This window comes from Hoplias malabaricus, chromosome 7, assembly GCF_029633855.1.
Source record: "Hoplias malabaricus isolate fHopMal1 chromosome 7, fHopMal1.hap1, whole genome shotgun sequence".
NCBI classification, from domain to species: domain Eukaryota; kingdom Metazoa; phylum Chordata; class Actinopteri; order Characiformes; family Erythrinidae; genus Hoplias; species Hoplias malabaricus.
The window spans coordinates 18,661,568-18,679,639 of NC_089806.1; the positions used below are offsets into that span (position 1 = coordinate 18,661,568).

Sequence of the window (18,072 nt, forward strand, 5' to 3'; positions counted from 1 at the left end):
CTCTATAATTACTGCCATAATATCCTGCAGCATCATCAAACAATACCTGTGTCAAACAAGTAATTGTGCCTCAGGCCGTTTCAACCCCTACTCCTTCATTTAGGATCAGCAAGTGTTACTCTGCTAAGCATGCACTCATGACATGGTCTTCATCATTAAGATTTCAACGTATGTAGTTGGCCTGGAAAATTGCTGCAGGATGAGCACACGTGGTATGCTGCTTGTTGCACGAGGACAATTGGTGTTCACACCTTCTCTATAGTTCTACTACTCGAACATGTAGAACAAAAGATATTAAATGTATTGACAAGTTGAGAACACAGGTTGAGAAAAAAAATATTTTGCTAGCATACTTAAAATGGACATAGAGACAAAGTTTCTATTCTATATGGTCCAAAGATGAGGTGTCAAACGGTAAAAGCAAACGTAAATATCCTCTCCAAGTTCAATTCTAAATTCCTTGTTCTTATGATTATCATGAACTATCCTCAGGAGGTGGCAGTGTGTGTTCTGGAAAGGATTTTTACTTTCTGGACCTGAATTTGCCATCCCTGATGTTTAGTAGTGAGAAATTCTACACTTAAACTCTACACTTTAGATAGAAGTGAATAAAATCATTATCTTTCTATGATGTGCAGTAGTTTGTAGTCCTACACGTTTCATATTCATGTATTAACTGGGTGGACATTTCAGTCTGACTGAAATGTTCATGTCTGGTATATACTCTGATAGCTTTAAAAGGAGCACCACGTACTATTTTTACCTTATTACAGCTTCATTGTGATGCTCCACTGACTTGTTCGAGGAAGAATATAGCCTCTCTTGGTCTACTCTGTGCTCAGAAATTGCACTTTTGTAACTTCTGTAAAAGTAACTTTTGGAGGAGTGTAACAGAATACCACCACCCTCCCCACTCTCCCTTTATTTTAGGACACGGCGGTAAAAGTGAATTAAACTGTGCAAGTAAAGTGGGAGCAAAATTACCAAATCTCTCCATAATGTTCCTTTAAACAACACAGTTCACCTGTTTCCACAGTTTCACCTGTTTCCTCGGGCATCACCATCAGTGGCATTTTTTTAAATAATTATTGTTTTTCTATTTATAAATAAAATCTGTCATAAACATTTTAAATTTCTTGCCTGAACAGCTGAAACAAGTGTTTACTGACAATCATGCCATAATAAAGATACAAAAGACTTAAAAATGTATCTTAAAGCTACTGCAAGTGTTGTTTTCAACCAACATTTGCTTGTGGAGAATTTACCTGTCAGTCATTAATTGGTTTTGGGTAAAAACTGGTTCAAAAAATAGCATAAAAACATGCAAGAAGTAGCTATATGGTCAAAGCTCAAGCTTTACAATATAACTTCTTCTTACCATTAACAGGCAAAACACTGATGTTTCAAGATGTGAATGTCCTAATTCATGGAACATCCCTCTAGTCCAGAACTTCTTGATGTGCTAATGTTTTTGCTGAGTCACAATCACTTTTGTATGTGAACTCCAAGAAACCAAGCACTGTGCTGGGACTCAAGGCGCGTGGACAGATGGCAGAGGCTCCTCATTATCAGGGCCACTCAATAGGTCAGCAAGAAAAGCCCTTTGGGACCCTGGGAAGCACCAGCAACATGGATTACGATACAGATTATAGGGCCAAGAGGGGGGTGTTGGACTTCAAAATTAATGTGCTCCGTTGGCCTTCTTTGCATTAAAGACTCAGAACTGAATGGGGATAGAGAGGCAGGCCTTGTTCTTTTGGGTGCTTAAAGTCTAATTACCACCAGCTCCCACTTTATAATGCTGTGACCCCAGCAGCTGTCAGGAATTCAATTGCCATCATGCTGCCATTTACAATCGAGGCCTTTTAATTCCCACCATGTGCTGTACAACTTCCCAGGATTTAAACCCCTCATCACACTCCATCCCCACCAGGCAATCACACCCCGCCCATATTACTAATGTGTATTCATGGAAAGCAAGATTCTCTCTGGATGTGTGGCTGAGGAGTGCAGGTGGCAATTAAACCCCTGCAGAGATCATCGGTAAGAGGGAAAATGAAGGCAGCTTGCAGCTACCACTATCTATTTTGAAGTACCAAAGTCACAGCATGACTGGCCTGATAGTATTTACATCAACAAAAAGTTAAACAAATTCCCCTTAGCTCAACTGTAGTCAATCAGGATACGTTCGGTTTCCAGGGTTAGCTGCTTTAGTTCTGGACTTGAATTATGAATTTAATTTAGAAGATGTTTTACCATTCATTTAGCCTCATGAAAAAAAGTTAAATACTTTTTATATACACTTGTGGCATTAGATGAGATGTCATTGGCTGAAATATGAATGAAGCAGCTCACAATGGTCAGCACGGCATTTCCACTTGGAATGTCCTTTTTTTTTTTTTTTTTTTTTTTTTAAAAACACAACCCATAATATTTAGTGTAAATCTTATTTCAGCCAAAAAACAACTCACTATTTGTTAATTATATCGAAACATTATTTAGATCAGCACTGAATCTATAGACCTATGTATATTTATTTTTTATTGTACATTTATTGTAGATGTACACACAGCAATACAATTACTGCTACCAACAGCAACTAATTTTCAGTTTTTTTGATTTGTCACATTACAGCACTTTAAGTTCCCTACAGACTGTCTACAGAGTCAAATGTGACAAAGGTAACCATGCTAATCAGTTAGCCAACAGGCTAAATAATGAACATCAACAGTAATGCAATTCAACTAATGGAGTAAGACATCTAGTGAAAAATATTTGTAGTTAAATATAGTGTGAACACTTGTGATCATTTATTGCCTCATCCCAAATGCCCTGTTGAGAGTTACCATGGTTATAGCCCCAGTGGTGGTAAAAATCCACACATAAACAAACTCACATGCTTCCCCGCTGTTGGCTACACAATTCTCCACAAATTGGTGTCACACAGTCTTATTTAGGAACTGCTACACAAGGGGGTGCTTTTCAACGAAACTTTTCAGCAACGAAACTTTGTGTGTTTTTTTAAACAAATATTAATGCCACGTGTCAATGCTGGTTTTAACATGTTCTTGTCCAATCTGACTCACCATTTCTCCTCGGGGGAATCCCTGATGCCGTCTTAAGGGCCCATTCCATTTACTTTATTAACTGAAGTAAGGCGTGTTAGACGATAACGGGAGGAATGCTAAAATTAGATCCCTTGCTGAGTAAACATTAAATATAATAAATAAATACTACAAGTGCTGTTTAGACATACAGTGCACAACCATCCAAAGCACACCCTGAACAAACAGAGCAAGACTCAAAATCAAGGTTGAACAAGTGTTTACATGGACATCTCCAAATATATTTTTGTTTATTTTCATTTATGCATGCCTTGGCTTCATTGGATGGAATCTGATACTTCCACTTGTCACACAAACAATAGCTTGCACATCCCCCCCCCCCACCACCACACACACACACACCCCAAACACACGTCACCTCACTTGTGTACATAGGCTAATGGAGTCCTCAGCACTTCAGCATAAACAATCCAGATCACCAAGGTAAATAATAAGGCAGCAATTACATCAAGTAGCAACCAGTGTAACTGAACCCACCAGACATCAAACAAAGCCCTCACTGCATAAACCACCAGAGGCTTCCTGACAGGGGCTATAGCTGTCTCTGCATGTGGTCAACGGGTACATTCGTGTGCACTCAAGCACTAATAAGTCAAAAGTAACAAAATGAGCAATAACCATTGATTAATGAGTTTTTATTATAGCCAAATCCAAACATCATTAATGTGTGTGTGCATGTGTGTAAAACGTGTAGGGAGGCTTAGATAGTGGTAGCTGATTTAGTTTAAAATGGTTTTGTGTCCCCCCCATACTTTTTCCTGCTCTCCAAAAGGCTGAGGCAGGACTGAAAGAGAGAAGAGCTCAACCTCTTTGTCTCCATCTGCCGTCTCTACTCCAGTCAATCCCCACCTCCACTCGCTATTCTGTCCCATCATACATACCCAAAAGGCTCTCTCCAAGGTCCAGGGAAACTAGAAGCTTAACGGACGAGCCCTTTTATGATCCTCAATTATTTTAGTCTCAATTATACAGGGCCATGATGGATGGCAAAACAAGTCTAATCAATCAACTGATGTGGCAACACAATATATATCAGGCCTCTTCCAAAGCCACTGTAGTGTTCTATTTAGAGGACATTTTGTTTGTCACAGAGTTCTGCCTTAACTTGGGAAAAGCTGCCTGTCAGAACATTACACCCCATCTAAAAGGAGACAACACTGTACTTTATATTACCATCTGAGTGATTTATGAAGCTTTTCAGAACCCTAAACATCATTGTTCCCACGAACAATCCACAATCTCGCAGGGAAGTGATACACAGGACGTAAATACAATGCTCTGAATGGCAGCCTAAACCCCCCCAGCCACAGTCGCCACCCAACCCTCACTATTATAGACTTCATAGATCTAGCTGGGCTAAGGAAGTGGTTTGAGGTTACCAGTAAACGAAGGCCATACAATGTTGGGAAACAGAAATGGCTTTTCTACTCACTGGCTCCCATAAGACGGGTGACAGTGCTACTGCACTACTGGTGGCACGTTCCCACTGCAAATCTCTTGAGAGTTCCAGAGTAATAACTAGGGCAGAAGACGCCACAAAAGGATGCCTCTAATGATAAAACAGAACACATACGGGTTGCAAAAATAGACTTATGACCGCGTGAGACAATGAGTGAGCAAAAGAAAATGGCAGGGACTCCTGATTGCCTCAACAAGCTGTCCCTCAAAACAATGAGACCGAGGCACAAGTGTGCATCTCACCTTTCCTTCCCCATGCTGATGAGCAGTGTGTCAACAAAGACCACACGCCCCACCACCGGAAGAGGTCAAAGGTCATTGTTGACCCCACTGGCCACCTGCCGATCTACTCCTCAAGGCATCTTAACTAGGCACAGTGCAGCAGAGCACTAAGATAATTATATGTCCAGTTCAAAGATGCCTTAATGCAATTGGAAAAAACAGATCCTGTCACTTAACAAGTCATCTTTTAAATAGGCTTGTCTGTGCTCTTATCTGCACTTACACTGCTGTTGTAAAGATGACATAAACTGGTGTTACTCAACTTTCTGCAGTAAGATGTTTCCTGGAGTTAACAAGCAATTGAAATGTTTACAGTGAAAAATACCTGAAAGTGTAAAACGAACACATTTCCACATAATTCCTGTAATATCAGAGGTTTGCCTGCAGTTGAGCTCGCTGGCATATGTCAAAACTGGCTAAACTAAATAATGCCATTATAATGTTAAAGGAATGTTCCTTTAAAAATAACATGTGAAGGGCAACACTGTGAATGCTATCTTTAATAACGTTATTGCATAGCCACGCAAATCTTACGTAACTGGGTGGATTTTATATGACTTTAAAAGGTACTTTAAGTTTAAAACAGAAACAGTGGCTGTAATCTAGGGCATGACAACATGCATGATGTGCATATACAGGAAGTTGAGCCAACAAGACTGTGCAACCTTAATGATTACCTAGGATGCAATTTGAGCAGTTTGGGAAAGGTTCTGGGATGTATTTACAGAAAAGCTTTGGGTGACCACTGACTTTAAGCAACACCCGTCTTGTAGCTTCAGTTTAAAGCTAAAGAAATCAAAAATGTGTGGGTGATTCGTATAGAATTAAGTGGAAATTTGTGTAAATCTGACTTTTCACCAAACTACATCTTTATTGCAGATGGCGTGTTCATATGTACAAAAATACAAAATTTGGTTCAGATATGATATCAGCAGAAAGTTACTTAATATTAAATGAGCCATGGCCAAAAAATAAATAAGTAAAATAATTAATTAATTATTTGAAAATTAATAGATTTTAAAAAACAACAACAACAAACAAAAAACACTAGGACAACTATTTTCCCTTCTTACATTTGTTTTTTGTTGTGAAGAAAATAAAGCAAAACAGCTTTCTTGAGAAGCACATACAGGCTGCTCTCACATCTTCTTGCTCATTAGGCTTTAATGCATTCATCACCTCTGTTCTCTTTCCCGCACATCTGTCTTGTGCAAATCCCATTTCCTGTGCCTATTGAGTGCGCCCAGCGGCCTGGTGCTGGGCCGATAGCTGCCACACGTTTCCCATGGCCTTCTCACCCCTCTGCTCGCTCCAGCCTGCCTGGGCCTATTGTTCCTCATCTGTTCTTCCCCACCCGATGCGCACCGTTGTCCACCCACCGGCCCCTTGCTCTAATCCAGCAACTCCCCCTCTCTCTGCAACACACTCTTCTTTGATATCCCACCTCCCTGGCTTGGACCCCCATGGCTAAAGCAGCAGGCTGACAGCTGGAGTAGTTGACCATGTTGGCTCAGCTGCTGGCTCGTGGGACAAGAACAACTTGCAACTCTGCACAGGAAGCACTCTGGAAGCTGAGTGTGGACAGCATTTCATTATCCAACCAGATGACTAATTAATTGCAATTTAATCCACTGGAGGACCCTGATGGGATAGAATCTGACAATTACTGTACCTACATACAAAACACCAACAACATCCATTTTGTGTAACTACACTGCTTTCAGCCTCAAACATCACACAGGAGATATTAGTTCATGTTGCACATGTTCATTCTCAAAATTAAAGAGAGACACATATTAAAAATACAATTTTCACCCATCCTCATTCATTCATTCATTCATTATCTGTAACCGCTTATCCAGTTCAGGGTCGCGGTGGATCCAGAGCCTACCTGGCATCATTGGGCGCAAGGCGAGAATACACCCTGAAGGGGGCGCCAGTCCTTCACAGGGCAACACAGACACACACATTCACTCACACCTATGGACACTCCCCATCCATGAAAATTAAATACTGAATCAAGTACTTTGAAAACATAACTTTTTTGATCTCCTATGTGACCAAGCCATTTCATGCACAGTACTCTACAAGGCCCAGGCATTTGCACTGAGAAACCACAGCCAAGTTAAAGCCCATGAAGAGGATGCTTGGCAGTGGACTTTCATTGCAAAGGAATCAATTGCTAATCCCCATAGCTTTAGTCTTTGGCATGCTCCACAGGTGACAAACAGCACTAAACCTTGCACAGGAGTAATTCTAAGCCTCAGGTTAAACCTGGTAAGGGTGTGGTGGCCAGGTGACCAAGATGAGGAGCCAGTAAGGCAGTGGCAGTACAGGAAGGTGCAGGCTGGCAGCAGAATTCTCCTGCTACAGGGTGCCAGCAGGGACGTGTGGGTGGCAGAGCGCAATGACTCAGTGATGCAGCTGCTGCTGTTGCTGCAAAAGACAGGCAAAGGGAGAAATATGTATGTGCCATTTAGTCTCTGTAGTTGTTGATGAAACTTAAGGTTATTTGATATTTCAAATCTGTTTACAGCACCTGCTTTACTTCTAGTCAGGACTTTAATATGGAAAAGTAGAATTGCTAGAGACGTCAGATATCTGATGACAAGTGAATTTTGCACTTACTATATGCTTTTATATTGGCAGATATGTACAAGAACAGTTTTGTACTGGCATATCACAAATCAGTGCATGCATAATCTCCATAATGATTGCTTCATAACTTTAAAACTGGTCTGACACGGATTATAACTGCTATTTTAGAACATATTTTGCTCCTGATTTCCTTTGTTTGCACACATCTGCCTCACTTTATAATGATCAGGTAAGCCTAGAAACACATCTTATACTCAACTTTCCACTGCAAAGCATGTTTAAGTTCATTAGTTATAACACCGAAAGACAAAGCTAAAGAGTGTATGTCAGATAGGACAAAAAACAAACACCAGCGAACTTCTGTGAGGCAATGAATAGATATTTTCATTAATAATGTAAGCAGATGTTGAGCAGATTTAACAATACAGCTATTAATCTGAAACATAATGTAAAGGCTAATAGAGGTCCTGATGATGAGCAAACCTCTCCATGACAAAAATATCCTTTTCTTACTCTGATTCTGTGCCAAGCGATGAGTCAGTAATACTGCAAATAAGATACAATTTAAAACCAAAATAATCATTTAATCTTTTATCATTTCAAAACACCAACAACAGCACAGCATATCTAACCATGTTTGAGCAATTCACGTCCTTAGTCTAGTTTGGCAATGACCTCTAGCTGGACACACTGCATCTTCCAAACAAGCACGTGAGCTGAGAGTGGTCCAAAAGTGACTTGCTAGTACATAGTGTGTCACCTTGACAGCCCCGCATTACGACAGTGAGCGATAGTCCCATGAGCATCTGGCGTGATTGCACCATGCATTCCACCCATACCAGCAGCAAGCAGCGGATGTGGATGACTAAGACATCTTGCCAAGAACAATGGGCCTAGGACTGAGGATTGCCACTTTAACTTCACACAGAGGAAGCCTTACTGCACAGTGAAAAACGTATAAACTGTAAAGCACAGATGCAGCGGAACAATCAGGGAGGAAACACTCGCAGATGCCCCAAGAAAACAAAGGTCTTAATGCATGTCAGGTCAACAGAAGGAAAAAAGATGTTAACTCAGGAAACGTCTATGGATTTGCTTCTATGGTCTTTGCTGATCCAGAGACACCATGAAATAAATGCCAGTGATGATGTTATCAAGGTTAGATGACAAAAGCACCAGAGAGAACAACATATAACACATACAGCATGATACAGTTTTAACAGCTATATATATTTTTTTGTATCAGTTATTTTGTACCAGTGAAACATCATTAATATTTCTCGACAAAAATACATGGCCAATATCAGTTTTCCAGAGTGTCTGTGCTTTTTCTTGCCGTAGTTCAACTGCCTGCCATGTGGGAATTTCTCTGTTGTTATGGAAACTATGCAAACAATCTGCTGTATCAAACCTGAACCAGACAAAAGTGTGGTCTGCTCTTTCCTGATTGGCTGAACACAATGTATTTATCCAAAGTGTTATTCAGCCAGGATTATAACTTGATTACATTTCCTGATTAAAGCATCTGTTGGTTTGGTAAACTTTTCTCATCCTCAACAGTAAATCTAAAGGAAAATAAAGGAAACTGCTTTTCTCCTAAATGCCCTGTCTCTGCTGCTCAGTGAGGTATCTATCACACAGAAGTATTCCATGTTATAACAAACATAAGACATGGTGGTTATTTTTTCTATTATATCTGAATGCACAGGTTTTAAATGAGATAAAGACTTGCGTCCACACAAGGCAATTCCCATGATTTGTTTTTTTCAATAATTTCACATTAATAATTCAAATAATCTGGGGGTGATTTAGATTAAATGTCATTCTAGACTAAAAAACAACTCAGTGTTTCGATGTAACATATATTACATCAAACAAATACAAATTGTTTCTGATTAAAAACAACAAGATATATTTTTAAATGCATATAATATTGAACCTGTGGCTCCTGGCTGATTTCTCTGCAAAGCACCAATGCTGATCAAACCACTCCTAATGACTTTGTTTAAATCCAAGAATTAAATTACTAACATTTTCAAAACTTGGTGGAGTGCCCCTTTGTGTATACTGGACCACCCGCTTACAAATACAGAAAGCACTGCAAAACAAACCCATGCTTAAAATAAAAAAAAAAGAAAAGAGAAAGCACTTCTGGTGTCGCAACACATGCTGAGCATTAGTTCTTCAGATTTCTCGGTTCAGTGGGTGTAAAGATGTATTTCAGTGAGCTAGGCGAACTATAATGGGAAGCATGTGCATTATTATGAAGGAAGGGATTCCCCTGTGTCTGTCAATGTAATGCTAAATCCATTCGATTTCGACATCAACTCGGAAAAGCACGTTTACTAGAGTGAGAGGATCATGCAAGCCAGGAGATCCGCTGGCTGACATTAAGAGCTGATGCTGTTGATGTTGGTGAAGGATGAATGGGGGCTGGGCTGCTGCTAGCAACAAAACCCGAGTGCTACCACCAAGACTATGGCCTTTAATTCGGACTCACCTGGCTATAGTGCACCGTGAACGGTTTCAGATAATTCGAGCTGGTGCACGGAACGACCTGGATATTATTAATGTGCTCCATTGTTTGAGAAAGAGACAAGAGATAGAAGGAGAGAGAGAGCTGCCTAGCGGCGCTTCCCACCACAGCTTTAGCCGCAGATCAGCCTACAGTGAGGAGACCGACTCTGTACGGAAGCCTGAAAGGGACACGCAGAGGATCCGTTTTCGCGCATGTGTTTTCAAATCAAACCTTTGAAAGAATCACATGAACAGCCTCTAACTGTGAAAACCGTATTGTTTTAAAGAAGTGTAAAGAAAAAGAAAGGGGAAGTGTTCGTTTCCCGCCCAATGTTGAACCTGGAGCGTATTTTGGCGCCTGAGCGTTTAGTAGCTGTTTCTCTTCCCGCCCAAACCCCAACCACAAACACTGCTAAACTATTATATCTGTTAATGATTAGTACACTTCTAACAGGGACCCGGTTTGTGAGGCGTGCAACTTAAATAAACCTGCGTCTAAATACAAAACTGACAACAATAAATCCGCAGTCTGTTGCACACAGGCATGTTTAGTTTGTTTTCAGTTGGTTGGGGTGAATCTTTATCATTTATTTATTTATTTTAAAGGTTGAATCTACATTTAAACCCTCTGTGGTAGTAAGCTCACCAACACAAACTAATGAGCAATTCTTCACACACACAACTGGAGCATTGGGCTGCCAACCACCTCAGCACCTAAGGAGCAGTTCAGGGGGTTAGGGGTCTTGCTCAAGGGCGCTTTAGCAATGAATTACATTTTTCTTTCTGGCCCTGGGATTTGAGCTGGCAAAAGCTCACTCCTCTATCCTCAAATAAGATTTTGAATGTCCAACATAAATAACACCCTTGGGAAATAACAACTTATTTCTCTTTTTCAGGAAATCCAGAAGATGCAATAGTTCAGTGTGCCCTAATATTTCACAGATTAATGAACACCCACCATTTTTAAAAACTCTGCCTCCCTGATGCTCTTTTTAAACCCAATCTTGTAACTGACATGTTGACATCATATTGAAAATGGGCATGTTTTTTCATAAACAAAACAAAAATACTCTTTTTTTCAGTTTCGACATGTTAAATGCTTTATTATGCAGTTTTTTACAAAAAAAAAAAGGCTTTACATTCCTTTATGGACCTTCAAAAAATTGGGTTTAGTTCAGGGCTTCAGGTTTTATGGAAAAGTCAGTCTCAACGATATAGCATCATAAATATTGGCTGTGTCTTTTTTAAAATTCATTCTAACACACAAAACTCACAAAAACAAACACACAAAGACTCTTTGTGGCATTTTTTGTTCAGGAGCACTGTTTGATCTTTAATACATAAAGCTGCATTTTAAAGACACTTTCAAGCTATGATACAACTTGATATTGGCTACCCACTAATTTTGCTGTCTATTATCATTACATTGTCCCCTTTTGGCTGGTGTTACAATCTCCTCATCTTGGGAGTCACTACAAAATGCAACATTCCCAGTAAACAAGGGGTCTAAAAGTAGTCTGTCCGTCAAGGACATATTTTAAACGTCAATGGACGTCCAAAATCCATCTTAAGTTAGTTAAGTGGTGACCAATCGATAACGTCAGTGGACGTCCAAAATGCGTTTTATACAAGTAATTTATGTCAAGACCAATTAATAACGTCAATGGACGTCTAAAATACGTCGAATAGTCGTCTTTTCAATGTCTGTATTTGGACGTCTTTTCAACTTTCATTTTCAACCTTAAAAGAATGTTGATTAGATAGCAGTCATTACGTTATTACAACGTTGAATCAACAGCTAAATGTTTACTGGGTTGCTATGAAGGTCTGTTTGTGTTCAGCCACAGGACCATTAATGATATCAGGAACTGATGTTTGTTGTTTAGTTGTAGATACATAAACATTACTCCAACTCATTCCTGAGGTATTAGATAATGCCCAATCACACAAGTCAATGCAATTCCACTGTCCCTTAGCCTAATATTATGAAGTTTTACCATTTCACCAGAGTGTACCACTCTATTAGCAGTGCTTTTCTTCTGAGAATATGTAGGCTGTCAGAAATGGGTGCACATTTAAATGAACAGATTTCACTAATTAATCAGGGTCATTCAATCAATCCGGCCATTTTTTTGTTTGTTTTTAATTTCACTGCCAAAAATAGAATGCCTCTAACTACTTCACGTTTTGCATAGGCTTGACTTTTGGCTTATGTTTCTAACTGAAGTGTTCTGCTTTATAAAAACTTGCATTACTTGCATTATTTGCACATAAACAAGCCATTTGGAGCATTTAAATGTACATAGTCATAAATTATTTATTGTTAGATCTTATAGGCACATTTAAAGTTGTGAATTCTAAGTTCAGAAATGTAGCAGTTTCCAGGAACCTCCTGTTATTCTGAACATTTTGTACCAGGTTGCTGCTTGATTTGTAGCTTTAAGTTAGGCTTAAATTTGTGGTTATGTTTTATTGGTTATTAAAATATATTACTGTCTAAAATTTGGTAGGTACCATGTCATCTAACATTCCTTCAGGAATCAAGAATATTAATAGGATTCTTAAGGATTAAGGATAAAATGGTATCACAACTGGCTCACATGTGAGAGACCTGGGTTCAAACAGTCTGTGCTACACCAATAAGAGTTCTTGGGCAAGACTCCTAACACTACCTGTAATACCAGTAACCTTCTGAGTCGCTCTGGATAAGAGCATGTGCCAAAATGTGTGTATGCATTTTAGATATGGATGGAACTTCTACCAAATTGACACAACTTGTACATCAGGAATCCCTACCCCCACCCCACAATTGGGGTGGAGAATGTGCACTAGCTCATCAAACAACCTTGCTCTTTTCCAGAATAAAAGTATACATTTTTAAGGAGAAATCATCATGTGTTGTAGAGCACTCCTCAAGTGCAAGTGTTGCTCTCTTACCCCGAAAGTGTGCTTTTGAATGGCAACCTATGGCATCACCTTTAAATGGAGCCAGCTCATCCGTAGCTGATATTCTTGTTCTCATTCAGCTCTGACTCTCTATTTTTTGTGATATCTGCTTGAACAAGAAAGTCTAAAATTTCTAAACATTTTTGGTTGTGGGGGAAAAAAAAACTAAAATGGGAGGGGGATTAAATGATTTATGTGCACTGATAAACTGTGTGTCATGTTGATTCCAGCTTGCTTATCTTACCATACACCTAGGCTAGCCTACATCAAACCCAGCTGAAGAAGCTTAGCCTCTCTTCCTCAAGCCATGCTTACTGAGGTTTCTCTATTTCATTTAGTCATTATATGCTATCATTTATCACAAACTGAAGAATTATATTATAACAGCTATTTTGAGGTTTTGTGTGTTGTTAACTATTGTTTTATTCTGACCCACATATGCAGATTGGGGTTGTTGGAGATGCTTAATAGATGAAGAAATAAATTTAGATGTAACAGCATACACTGCAACACTGTGTTCGAGTCCCTCTGAGGGGGAGCTGAAAATAGGTTTTAAATGGCCCAGTTTCTGCAAGAGAACATTGAAGTTAGAAATCAACATGAAGAAAAAAAAAAGTTGAAGTATTGGGTCCAGTGTTTTGCCCAAAGGTATATAAGCTCTAATATGAAACAAGGACCCATTGATGAAGGTGACACACATTGTTTCATATTGAGTGAGCTCTTGAAATTAAGGGCCTGACAGGTTAAAACTATGTGTTTGATGGAGAATGGCTTATGAGATCTCAGGAAATGGGGCGACAGCTAATTGCACTTTGAAGACATTGCTTAGGGAACTCTTTGACGGTGGGGTCAAGGTCACAGACTTTGGAAGCATGTAATTGGCTTATGATTCCCACAAGGTTACATGAGAAACTCACATGAGAATCTCTGGAGCAACGCTGCCTCAATGTTTCTACCCTATTCATGCTTATATGAACAGCTTTAGTTCTTGCTCCAAGAAGTCAGTTTCCGTAACATGACAGGCAATAGTTATGTCAGGAACAGATTTTAGACTTTACTCATTACGTCCCACGCCCAGTTCAATCTGTTATGACCAGTTACCTGTCAAAACTTGGACGATTTTCTTTCCACACATCCTCCAACTTGTCATGATTTTCTCAGATGTGAGCAAAACATCTCATTTAATCCAAATGAGATCTTTTGATGAAGGCTGGGTGAAAGTGGCTTGATAAGGGTGACAAGGAAATGAAGTCAGTATGAACCCCTGGGTGTGCCACCTTCGCTATGTCTTAAGGCTGACACAATCCTGTGTGGTTTGGCCTACCATAACACTAATCACTGCAGTCACAACACTGTACAGAAGGGGCCTTGGTCTGGAGGTGTTGAGAGGAGGGGAAGGTGTGTCACTGCCAGGATGCCCGGCCTTGGCGCTTGGTGAGGTGGGGGAATGGGGGGCATGATGTCACCCAAACTGCAGTGTGGCATTCCTTCCCAAATGTTCCCCAGGCCCCAATCTTCTGGAGCCAGTTTCCTCTTCGGTGCTCAGATACACCCACCCTCCATACACGGGCAGGATGTAACACTTTTGCTTGCTGATTTACATCTAAATAAACACTGCCAGACGAAACAATGTGCATCTGGAAGGGAACTCACAGGCCTTTCTTCTCCACCCGCTCGATTGATATTGGCCCGATCGGCCTAGGCTGTTGGCTCTGATAAGCCATGTGGGAGGGGAACCTTGGCCCCAACAGCCGGATAGTTCTGGAGACACAGAGTGGTCCACACTGCCTCCAAGATGGAAGAGAGGTTCTTCCAAGGGTCAGGAGAAGTCTGGGGAGGAGAGAAAGAGACAAGGAGGGTAATGAGTTAATTTTATGTAGTGTCATTTAGTAGTTCCGGCTCACCTGTTCATTCCATTTTCACTCTATATTCAAGAACACTAGGTAAGATTTGGCCAAATTACCAAAATCAAGCGAGGGGGGGGGGTTTGAAGCTGTAATCTCCAAAATCCATGCTGTTCACTGTGTAAATTATTTCCTTTATGCAGGTAATTAATGCCTGCATTCATGAGTAGCACACTGCAGTAAATATGGCCATGTCTTTATGTAACTCATTCTCATTTTCAGTTTAAGGCCACACAAATTAATCTTTGCAAAGTTTTTAACTATTGAAAGTTGAAAAAATTATATAACAGAGTTGTACGGTTGTGCAACATGTAGTAATGCTGTCACACAGCTCCAGTACTTTTTCTGTGTAGGTTTCCTCCCACAGTCCAAAAATCACATGTTTGTAGGTGGATTGGCTGTGCCAGGTGTCCACAGGTGTGAGTGAGTGTATGAATGTATAATGCCTTGTGATGGACTTGCACCCTGTTCAGTGTATGTTTCTACCTTGTGCCCAATGAAGCCACCTGGATACATTAGGCATACACACTGCAACCCTTAACAGGATGAAGCAGTTACAATGTTGAACTGTGCACACCCCACATGACAAATTTCTATTGAAAATCACTGCCAGCAGAATGGGACACTCTGTAGGAGCCAAAGATGCCTAATGCTGTGGTGCTTTATACCTGCAGTGTATAGCACCACAGCATTAGGCATCTTTGGCTCCTACAGAGTGTCCCATTCTGCTGGCAGTGCTTTTCAATAGAGACTTTTTCATGTGGGGTGTGCACAGTTCAACACTTGTGTATTAAAGCTGAATTCATTCATTATTTAGCAACTTCTGTATGCATAATGTATGAAAGTTTGAGGTGTATATTGGGTGACTGACACTATTCACTGATGACTGATTGAGCTACTCAGAGCAACCAGCTGAAGGTCTGTAATTACGCTTATTGTCTGTGGCATACATATTGTAGCTAACATGTACCTCCAAAATTGTAACTGCACAGGAGTATGAAAAAACCCTTAATTTTCAATGGACGTCAATGTAAATGATTTTATTCCAAGTACATTTTGGAGCATTTCTATTGGTCCATTCATCATGAAATGTTCAAACAATGTGAAGGACAGCTGCCGTGTTCAAATTATGTAATAAACTCCACAAAAAAGTCCACAAAAATTGAGGTACACGTTTTTATTGGATGTCTACGGTATGTGAAATGCTCTTGCAAATTTGCAAGGTCAAAGCTAGAGGGCACATGGGTAATAAAATGAACACAATGGCATGCAGGCTGTCTGATTTATATGGCTTCTCTTCAGCACTTCACTTCAGTCTGTTTTGAGCTGCTACTGTATTGCTGCCAGTCATTTGAACTGTACATATGTTATGGTATGAGCCTACTTAAAAGGAATGTGACTTTGTGAATATGTATGTTTGAAGGCGCAGAGTGATTGAAGAGGTTACACAGCCTGTCACATTCTTAGAAACAAAGTGTGCTTTTTAAAAGGCGAAAGAAAAATAGACACAAGCTTATCCTCCTTGGGCCAGTCAGCTGTAGGCTTCCCTATTAGACTCTCAATATCTTATCTGACCATCGTTTTAGCTATGGGACTCCAGCAGAGTGCTAAGCTTAAACCCCAGTGAGTGGCTGAAAGTGATACTGTCCATCTACCCATCCTATCACTTCAAATTAGCCTTCACTGTGCTAAAACACAAGCCAGGCCACAAGAGCCTTTTCTGCACACTTGGGTCATCAAAACACACTCCTCCACTTTTTCTTTGGTTCTGAAAATTTACTCTGTGTCTCGCAGCAGTCTACTCATTGTGAGCTTATCAGTCAAAGGTCAAGCAGGGATTGGTCATGGCCATGGATAAGAGAGGGCAGGCCTCTGGGAATGCACTTAGCTGAGGTGCTTGCTGTGTTTCTGTTAGCGCTCCCAGGGTGTATATCCCAACACAGCGCCCACAACAGGCCAAGGTCCAGACGGCCAGTCGCCACACCAAGATGTCAAACAAATGAGGTCAAAATATCAAACGACTGTCAGCACCCAGATTTCAGGGATTAAGGCCTTCTTCTATAAAGCATGATAGATAGTTTGGCCAAAGATTTATACAATTTCCCTCAGATGTAGTCAAGGAACTAAGACCAAAACTGGTGTTCAATGTATACTTTACTTTTACACTGGACAATAATGTAATTAGTATAGCCACAGATCTAGCATAATGCAAACTGCATGACTAAAGCACCAAATGGTTGCTGCAAACTGCATCAAATGGATGTAAATATGTTCAGATGAAAGAAATAATTGCACCTTGCTGCAATCTAAATCAGCCACGAAAGCATTAGTATGGCCCAGTACTGATGTTGGATGATTAGTCCTGGATTACAAAGACCACCCAAATTCTTCCAAATTGTACTGTCTAGTACTCCATCACTCCAGAGAATGTAGTTCTGTTGTCTTACAGCTCAAGCTGGTGGGCTTTACACTCTCTGGCAGGCTCTCTGGGTAATGTGAATGCTGACCTCAGGTTCTGTGCAGCTGCTCCAAACTATCCTATATCATTTCATGCACTTCTAGCTGGGATTGTACAAAGTATGCATGCAAAACTGAACGTATGTGTTTATGTCTGCACCTTAAAGAAGCAGAACATTGTTGTAGATTTTGGATATTTGTATAAATGAGAATAACCCAAAAAAGGCATTGTCAGATTATCAGCTGACAAAGCACAGTTCACATATCTATTATGAATGATTGCATACAACAGAGCTAAAAAAATGGATCATAAATACCATGCACATTGTAATGCATGTACAGTAAGCTCTGTGAGTCAGGAGGATAATTTGTTGGTAGGGAGGAAGTAGTAGAGGTTATGGGGGTTCATGTACGTGAGAGCATGTGGGCAGGTGTGGGGCATACAGCAGGGGGGCGGGATAAGAATGGAAATCGCCTGTCACATCAAACGAGGCCCCATCCCTCCTCTGTTTCCAGGTAGGGCCTAAATAAAGGCAACCCGATCCATGTGGAACTCGCCTCTCGTGAATAGGCCTTCAAAGCAGCGGGCCTGCTGTCCGTTCAAGGCCTTTGTAATGGAAACCTCTGCTGTTATTTTGCCCCGCGCATTTTTCAGGCTGGGCTATTATTGTTCTCTTCGGCCCGGATGCGTTACCCAGGCGAGGGCAGAAATTCCCACTTTCAGCTCTTTATTCCGTGCGAGAATGGCTGCTGCCCCACCCAGGGTCCTTTCTGTCTGAAGGTAC

General features: G+C 40.5%; 1 protein-coding gene across 3 annotated transcripts in view; it reads right to left on the bottom strand.

Annotated features, from left to right (window-relative positions):
* Nucleotides 1-10,184, bottom strand: part of nudt14 (nudix (nucleoside diphosphate linked moiety X)-type motif 14) — a 36,666-nt gene extending 26,482 nt beyond the window's left edge. For all 3 annotated transcript variants that reach the window (XM_066677550.1, XM_066677548.1, XM_066677551.1), the window contains exon 1: nucleotides 9,964-10,184. In XM_066677550.1, coding sequence (XP_066533647.1) covers nucleotides 9,964-10,044 — 81 coding nt within the window. In that variant the 5' untranslated portion in view covers nucleotides 10,045-10,184. The remainder of the gene's footprint in view (nucleotides 1-9,963) is intronic.
* Between the last annotated feature and the right edge of the window lie 7,888 nt (nucleotides 10,185-18,072).